This window comes from Lutra lutra, chromosome 8 (assembly GCF_902655055.1).
Source record: "Lutra lutra chromosome 8, mLutLut1.2, whole genome shotgun sequence".
Taxonomy (NCBI): Eukaryota; Metazoa; Chordata; class Mammalia; order Carnivora; family Mustelidae; genus Lutra; species Lutra lutra.
Window position 1 is genome coordinate 60,474,250 of NC_062285.1, and position 9,151 is coordinate 60,483,400.

Consider the following 9,151-nt stretch of genomic DNA (forward strand, 5'->3'; position numbering starts at 1 on the left):
TTGGAGACTGTTTTCAGTGCAGACCCTTTGCAGCCATCCTAACCCTCATCCATCACCCGTGGATACAGAATTCTCATCCACCAACACCTGTTTCTCACCTCTCACCCAAGTGCAGCCCCGGAGAGGATGGCAGCCCTCTCCAGGTGGAATTTCCAGGTGGAAATGTACAGTCAGGAAGAGAAAAGGGAGGGAAAACTGGAAGCAAGTTGATCCGTGCGTGCTGCTTTTTCCCTGTCATTGTTCAGGCAAGCCCAGCTTGTGACTCAGAATAGTGGAACCAGTCATTGGCCCCTTCTCATCAGCACAGATTTATTGACCTTGTTGTGCTCAGGGCTCCATGGTCATTGTGCGGGCAACACTGAGGTAGTTGGGAATGAACGCCGGCCCTCAAGTAGCTTGCCTACTGGCAGTTCAGAGCCACAGACAAGCGTGTAAGGGGCAGAGCTGAAGGGGGAAGGGTAAAGAAGATGTGCAAGCGGCCATGGTTGAAGGCCATGAAGAAATGGTTCTAATCCTACTAAAAGTAACTGGGGGGTCAGGGGCTCCGAGGGAGACCTCACCAGGTTCAGAGTCAGGAAGATGAGATGCAGCAGAAGCAAGGCGTTCTTGGCTGGGGCAGGCGTAAAAACGCCTGACATTGAACGTGGAGTAGTGTGAAGTTTCTAGAATGGAGGGTGGGTGGAGTTTGCGAAGGGAAGAGGGCTGGAAAGACAGGTTGGAGCCAAGGGATGGAGTATGGGCTTGACCCTCATGGGGTTGAGAGTCCGTGAGGGTTTCTGAGCATGGGCGATATCTTGCTAAAGCAGCTCTAAGCATCGTGGAGGAGAGACCTGAAAGAGACTTGGTTCCAGAGTTCTAATCAGAGGCAACTGAGAAAGATGACAGAGCTCTAACCAGCATAGTCTGATAGTAGTGGGAAAGAGGTCAAGGGCTCAAGAGATGTCCCGGAGTTGGCCGAGGGTTACTTCTGGGAAGGACCAGAGGACAGGAGGGAAGAACAAGAAGGCATGGGAGGTGTTGAAGATGACTGGGGCCATACCTCTCCCTGACCTCCATGTTCCCTCTGTAACCCTGAGCATTTCCCCAGGCTCTTCTTCCTGCCCCTAATAGCCCTGGCCGCGTGGGCCTGGGGACACTGGTGAGTCCCTGGGTTATCCCTGCCTTAATAACTGAGCTCCTTTTCTTCCAGCCTTGGTACACAATCACAGCCTGACATTTTCTCCCTCAGGGAAACAGTTTTTTTTTCCCTTCCGGTCAGAACCCCAGCCCTTCAGTGAAGGACCCAGGGCACACGCTGGTCACCTGGCAGGTGCCTGGAATAGCGTGCTGATTTGCCTGATCGGAAGTTCTTGACCAGTAACCTGACTCCTCCCTGCCCTCCCCGGCAGAGACCTCACTTCTGACGACCAGATCGTGCTGCTGAAGTCAAGTGCCATCGAGGTCATCATGCTGCGCTCCAACCAGTCCTTCATCATGGACGACATGTCCTGGACCTGTGGCAGCCCCGACTACAAGTACCGCATCAGCGATGTGACCAAAGGTACCTTCGGGCCCCACCTCCTCCCTCTCCAGCTCCCAGACTCCGGTTCCCCCTTTCCTAGGGTCACGGGCCCTGGTCAGGCACATCGGAGAGGGCAACAGGGAGAGAAGGGTGAGAAGTGGGCCCCATCAGGGTCGGGGGCGGGGTGCAGTGGTTTGGGTTGGCAGCTCCCCAGTTCCACCCACAGCATCTGGCCATCTCTCTCACAGCCGGACACAGCTTGGAGCTGATTGAGCCCCTCATCAAGTTCCAGGTAGGACTGAAGAAGCTGAACTTGCATGAGGAAGAGCATGTCCTGCTCATGGCCATCTGCATTGTCTCCCCAGGTATGGGGCCTCACAGTGGGGAACTCAGGGACAGGGGAAGGGGTCCAGCAAGGCTGAGGGCCAGCTGGGCAGGCTGGAGGGAGGAGGGAGCAAAAGGAGAGACAGGAGACACCCACTTGGCTGTGTTTGCACAGCCCATGTGATATGTGTATGCCGAGAGGTCCTTCCCTGCCTTTGGCCCTGAGACCATAGGGGTTACAGAGGTGGGACTCTGAGGAAGCAGATGAATGGGGTTTCTCAGGCCCTAGACAGGTCTGGATGTCCCCAGTACTCAGGTTCTGCTCTTGTTTGAACTGGACTGAACTTTGCTGATACTTGAGATCACCTGTGAGATAGGGTAGAAAAACTTGGGGCTTATACAGGCTTCTGCCTCGAAAGCTTACCTGATGGGCTTTGGAGGCTGTGCTGTGACCCTGAGCTTTTCTGTCTATTGGGGTGGGGAGAGAGAGAGAGAGAGGCTGGGAAGGAGGTTATTGGGGTCCTGGTATGTTTTGTGGTACTGGTGGATGATTGTGGTACTGGTGAAGAGGCCTAAGGGGGTTAGTGCTGTCTCCACCTATGTTGAAGGAACCAGCAAATGGCCTCTGATCAGGGATGGGCTGGGGACCCATGGAAGGAACATGGGATCCCAACCCCCTGCCCAGCCAGCACTCACTCATTCCTTCCTTCCTGCACTCAGCCATGATTTACTGAGAACCTGCAAGGTATCAGGCACTGTGCTGGGCATTGAGATTCAGCAGCAAACGGGACACAGAATTCTCTTCCATGAAGCATAGGAGGAGACATTAAACAATTACTCTTTAATGACTCATTCTCATGTGATGAAAGTTTGAAAACTAAACACGTGTCTGATACTACAGCAGGGTATAATAGAGGAGAGAACTTGATGCAGTCTGGGGAATGGAGGTAGGGGTGATGGGGAATGGCCCTTTTGAGGAATATCTTGGAAGCTATTGCCTGAAGGATCAGCTAAGTTCCAGACAGAGGGAACACCAATGTGAAGCCTGGAGGCCAGAGGGCATGGCACATGGAGCCTAGAGATGGAGGGAGAGAGCTGAGCTGGAGACAGGGCCTGATGCGACCTGGGACCCTTGATCCAAAATGCAAGGGGAAATGGTTGAGAGGCTTTAAGGGGGACTGTGGTGTCCCAGGTCAGCAGCCATACAAGGGATGACCTAGGAGGATGTTGAGGTTGAGTGTCTGGGGGTAGGGGTCCTGGGGAGATAGAGTACAAAAGGACCTGGCTCAGAGCTCCTGTGCCCTCTCCTCCCACCTCCCCGTGCTCACAGACCGTCCCGGGGTGCAGGATGCTGCCCTGGTGGAGGCCATCCAGGACCGCCTGTCCAACACACTGCAGACCTACATCCGCTGCCGCCACCCGCCGCCGGGCAGCCACCTGCTCTATGCCAAGATGATCCAGAAGCTGGCCGACCTGCGTAGCCTCAATGAGGAGCACTCCAAGCAGTACCGCTGCCTGTCCTTCCAGCCCGAGTGCAGCATGAAGCTCACGCCCCTCGTGCTGGAGGTGTTTGGCAACGAGATCTCCTGACTAGGGTAGCCTGCCGGGGCTCCTGGGCGGGGCTGCTCCTCTGGGGCCTTGTGCCCTGGCCTGGGGCGTGCTACTGCCTGGCACACCTTCCCACCCCCTCCGGAGCTCAGCCCCTCCACTCCCACCTCCCCTGCCACCCAACCCAGCCTGTCTCCTGTCCGACCTAACACCAGGCTTCTTTTCCTGCCAGCCGCAGGCTGCCCCCAGTCCCGTAAGACCTCAGTGAGGAGTTGCTGTTTGTTAAAGAAACTCAAGTAGGGGAGCGGGGACAGATGTTAAGGGTGGGTCCTTGCCCAGGAATGGCCCTACGGATCCAAAATCACTGCTGGCAGATGCTGAGGGAACAGTGAGGCAGGAGAAACCCACCCATTCCTCAGGGACAGAGTTACCTGTACCTCCCCCGACTCCAGGCCTGAATGTCCAGAGCCAAGTGGGGATCTCCTTCCCCCTGCCTCGCCCATGATGAATAACTAGCCACAAACCCTCCCCCACCCTCCAACCCTGTCCCATCCTGCTGCCCATCTGCGCTGTTTTGTCCCAGGGCAGTGGGCCATGATGGAGCCTTCTCCCCTTGCTTCTCAGCCCTGGCCTGTCTAGGATACTCACTGCCAAGGATGGCCAAAAGCAAGGTGACGAAAGTCACAACTCCCCCCTCACCCACCTCTGCTGGCCAAAGGGCCCTCTCCTAACATGTCAGTGCCCACTTCATCCCGTTGCTATGGTAACATTCTTCCCAGAAGTTGCTTCTGGTGGGCCTTCTCCACATGGCAGGGACCACTAGCCCAGACCCCACCCGCCGAGAGGCCGAAGGAGGGACGAGAGCAGGGCCCAGGAACTGGGGGACAGGCAAACCCAGCCTCACAGAACAGTGGTAGATGGTGGCCATGGCTGTCCCTGTCTCCAAGCCCATGGCTCCTTGCCCTGGATCTAAGAGGTTGGTGGAGACCAGAGCTCTCCTTCCAATGATCTACGTGGCAAGAGTGAGTTGCCCCCAGGTTGCAAAGAAATGTCCAGCAGCATCTTCATCCTCCCCCTGCCAGTCCCTTACCTCCCATTCAGGAAGGAGAACCAGTGGCCATGGGTGCCGGTGGGGCCGCACCCTAGGATGGTCGAGGGTGATCCTGAGATGGGCATATTCTCCCAACTCCCCCGCCATCTGGAGAAGCAGTGCCACTCTGCTTACCCGTGGTGCCAGCTCTTTTCCACCTGGCAAGGAGGGATGGAAGAGAAGAACCTCAGACCCCCACAGGCCAGACCATGCCCTCCCAGGGGGCCCATCTAGGTGTAGTTCTGAGACACCCATCTAGGTGTAGTCCCCCTGAGACCAGGAGCTAGTGCTCCAACACCTCACTGTGGGTGGTGGGAGAGCAGTCTGGCCTCGGATGACTAGGCCAAGGGAGCATCTAGGGTGGGGTCATGTGGGGTTGCCCTTCCTATTCTCACTCCAGCACCCCGAATCCAGAAGGGATGGGGGCTACTGACCTTGAAACTCCATTTATTTTCCCTTCTATAGCTGACCCAACCAGGGAGGTGGGAACACTCACTCTGTTTCCTCTGGGGTGGGGTCCCTGGGTGAGTAAGATGTAGGTGTGTGGGACTGCTGCGGAAGGGCCCCCTCAGGAGTTGGAGAGGGTCCCTCAGATTGTTGCTTGAATGTGGGGAATGCGGCTACATTCAGTGCCTCTGGGGAGGAGTTCATGTCAGCCTCTACCCTCGCGCACTGTTCCCAGAAAGCCCCCGGGGAGCAGGGAGACTTCCACGGGGAGCACTGTCTGTGTCCACCAGGCCCGGGCTCCTTCTGGTGGAGAAACCTCTGACAGCCACGTTTCTCATGGCCCCAGGGCCCCCAATGTGGCTGAGGCCGATATTTATTAGCCAGGAGTTGTTTTCAGAATCAGATTCCATCTTGCACCACATTCCAATGTAGCAGGGAGTCCTTTCCTATGACGGATGAAGAGAGATTTATGGGGGTAAAACTTACATTGTAAACAAATTCTATACATCAGCTGTTGTGATTGTCCTCGCTGTTATTTCACAAATGAGGCAGAGACCCTTGTTGGATTTTGGCTGCAGAAGACATTGGTCTGGCATGCTAGTCAGTGGGCAAAAAGGCTGAAAAATCGCCGCACTAGTTCACCTCCCTTGCTAAAGAAACCTGACTCTTGGAGGAGGGTGTGGTCCCCAAGCTCAGACACCTAGTTAGAAAGAGCTCCAGGGGGGCGCCTGGGTGGCTCAGTGGTTTAAGCCTCTGCCTTTGGCTCAGGTCATGATCTCGGGGTCCTGGGATCGAGCCCCGAGATCAGGCTCTCTGCTCAGCAGGGAGCCTGCTTCCCCCTCTCTCTCTCTGCCTGCCTCTCTGCCTACTTGTGATCTCTCTCTGTCAAATAAATAAATAAAATCTTAAAAAAAAAAAAAAAGAAGAAGGAAAGAAAGGGCTCCAGGGATGGGCCTGGTCTGGGGACTCCCTGCCCAGTGCTCTATTGGCTACACCATACTTGAGCTCAGACCCCATTTCCCCCCCTCCCCCAAAGATGGCCCTAGTCCTCTAGAAGAGGATCTGGATTTTCGACAGCAAATCTAGATCGTGGACCCCTGCGTTCCTTCCCTGAGTTGTCACCCTGCTGACCCATCAGGAGGGGGAGGGACACCTCAGCCTGTGTCTCAATGTGAATCAGACCCCCCTTCCAGTATGGCCCAATGGGGTCTCTGCCTCAGCTCTGTATAATGCTGTTGCCTTATCAATAAAATGCATTTGTCTTTGTAATGTTTCTACCTTCCCAGTTCTCCCTCTGGCCCTGCCTGCTCAAGAGCACCAGACTGGAACCCTGGAAACTACCAGCTCCTCAGCCGTGGGGCGCAGAACACCAGCTCACCACCGAAGGGATGTCTGGGAGTGGGGGAGGAAAAGACAGGAGTAAAAGTGAGGTTTCACAGGACTGAAGTGGGAAAAAAAATATTATCTATTCTATTTTAGAATGAGAGAATGACGGTAGACATTTAGAAGTCTAAAATGGTTAAAACCATATTATTGGAAATGCTGGAAAGTGTGCACCTAGATGACAAAGATGCAAGATTCTGGGAGATGGGAAGATCCTTCCGTGGGCTAACTGGAGGCAAGTTGGGGAATGCAAGGGAGGCCAACAGAGAAGGTCGGAATGTAAGATCCAGGGAAAGGAACAAAGGAACAAAATAAGGCTTTAAAGAGTGCCTTCTCAGTGATTTCCAAAGAGAGTAACAATTGCCAGAAATTTGTCAAATAAACAAATGAAGAAAGATCTGCTTATGGTAATAAAATTAGCTGATACTCACATAGCACTTACTTTGCAGCAAGTACTACTGTAAATAAATGTTTTAGGAAACCAACTTGCTTTATACTTCCATGGATCCCAGGGGAGCTGGGCTACTGAGAACCCCATCTGACAGAGGGGTGACTTGCCCAAAGCCCCACTGGTGGCAAGTGACAGAGTTGGGATTTGAACCCTTGGCAGCTGGCTCCAGAAGGCATTAATTCACTCCTGCACCATTCTGTTTCCAACTGAGTTGAGGAGCCTGGCAAATGACAGATAGTCTTGTCAGCTCTACTGAAGAGGATGTAAGGGAGGTTCCCATTCCATGGGAGGCCCTGGCATGTGTGATCGATCAGACAGTGCTCTACTCGTGGAAAGCCTGGGGTCACCTATGCTGGGTCCAATCCAGTGTGGCTCTTACCTGAGAATCTCGAGAATGAGAACCAGGCCACTGTTGGCAAAAATGTGCCTCATATTTGAAATGCTGTGTGGAGAATTGCAGATGCTTCCTGTGCCTAAACGGACTCCCAAGGGACCCAGAGGAGCTGATGCATCCCACTCTGTTCCCCAAGGAAGGGAGATGTATGACAAAGGCCACATCCCCAAACTCAGCAAACAAAAAGACCCAACCAAAGACACAGCATCATGCTCTGTGAATGGGGAAATCATGGGCAAACGGGGCATTTATTTTAAGATAAGTCGGATAGTCTGGAACCCTGCAGGTGTGATTTACTTTAATTTTTCAGAACTGTCTGAAAGGCTATAGTGTGCCACTACAAGATGGGTTGGTAGTAGAAGAATTGGGGATAGGGCCCGAAAGCCCGATCTTTTGTCCCGAAAGATGAATGGGCTTCGAGAAGGAAATCAACAGCTACCTATATGGGCATGTCTCCCGCTGGAGAAGTGTGAAGAGGAAGGTCTGGAAAACCATTAGGAGAATCTGATTTAGCATTTTACAGAATGCAGGGTCTCCAAGGCTGTGTGTTCCCATAAACTGAGAGGAAGGCACCCCCAAAAGACCTTAGTGTTAGGAGAAAGCGATGTGAAGTTTCCATATTGCAAGCTTTGGTTCTACACCTGTGCTGTTCAATGCTGTGGCCACAGGTGACTATTTAAGTTGAAATTCATTAAAAGTACATAAAAGGATGGGGCGCCTGGGTGGCTCAGTGGGTTAAAGCCTCTGCCTTCAGCTCAGGTCATGATCTCAGGGTCCTGAGATGGAGCCCCGCATCGGGCTCTCTGCTCAGTGGAGAGCCTGCTTCCCTCTCTCTCTCTCTCTGCCTGCCTCTTTGCCTACTTGTGATCTCTGTCTGTCAAATAAATAAATAAAATCTTAAAAAAAAAAAAGTACATAAAAGGAAACATTTAGCTCTTCAGTGACGCTAGCCACATTTCCAGGGCAACGGGAACAGACAGTCCAGACTCAGAGCATTTCCCTTGCTGCTTGAAACCCTGCTGGACAGGGTTGGTCTGCACACAGCGTTCTTACCTGGTACTAATTGTGTTGCTCTGCTGAGCAGACAGCCACTCTGCTCAACTGTAGCTTTTCATAGAAGATATGAAGGAAACATCCTCCCTTTACACCAGGCAAGGCTGGAACTGGGTGGCTGTGAACAGCTCTGCTCCTTAAAAGAGACAAAAAGGGAAAGCACAGGCCATGGGGTTGATAGCTCCCCAGCTTTATGTGACAGAAATGGCTCAGCAGCATGTGGGGAAAGATGGGTTCCTTCAGTCCTGGGGGGCACACAGATGGCACCTGTCTGGAGTGGCTCGAGTCTTCAGGTCGGTGACGCCTGCTTCAGCCAGGGCTCCTCAGAGGCTCTCTGCAGGGTGGGGTCTGTCTCCCAGCCCAAGGGAAGGTCTCGTCCTGCCTGTGTCCTGTCCGTTCGGTACCTAGTGTAGGCAAATCCGTGCCCAGGAGGATGAGAAGTAGTCGGTGGCAGGGGTCCCTGCTCCAGACGGCTGCAATAGTCTTGGAGTCTCCGTATTCAGACAAGTCATACAGGATGTATGAGGGAGTGGCTAGCTGGGGTCCCAGGAAGCCGACTCTGAAATGCAGAAATAAGTACGGGGAGCTTACTGATGAGAGGTGGAAGCAAATGGGTCAGGGACAGGGAGCAGTAGGGCCACGGTGTGATCTCAACCAGCACTGCTGGGGAGTTCTGAAACTGGGACGACCCTTCACAGGGCCCCAAGTTGAGGTAAGGAAGCTGGCTTTTTTATCCCTACATCAGTGAGTCACTGGATGCAGGCCAGTCCCCAGGAAGAGAGTGTGACCTTGACAGGACCTTGAGCTCCTTGGAGGCTCTTTTCAGCAAAGGGCAGGTAGGACTGGGGGTGGGTGTCTTCACAGTTTGTACAACCAGATGGGACCTTTCAGAGTGAGCTGCTCTGCTTGGGGAGGAGCCAGAAGGCTTCCAGGCCCTGCCCTTTGGCTCTCTGGAGGGGG

The 9,151-nt window shown here is 53.6% G+C and overlaps 1 protein-coding gene across 1 annotated transcript in view; it reads left to right on the forward strand.

Moving 5' to 3' along the window:
- Positions 1 to 6,179, forward strand: part of VDR (vitamin D receptor) — a 32,240-nt gene extending 26,061 nt beyond the window's left edge. Inside the window, exons 6-8 of the mRNA XM_047741923.1 lie at positions 1,389 to 1,540; positions 1,750 to 1,866; positions 3,156 to 6,179. Of these exons, the coding sequence (XP_047597879.1) occupies positions 1,389 to 1,540; positions 1,750 to 1,866; positions 3,156 to 3,415 (529 nt within the window). The 3' untranslated portion in view covers positions 3,416 to 6,179. The remainder of the gene's footprint in view (positions 1 to 1,388; positions 1,541 to 1,749; positions 1,867 to 3,155) is intronic.
- Positions 6,180 to 9,151: the final 2,972 nt, after the last annotated feature.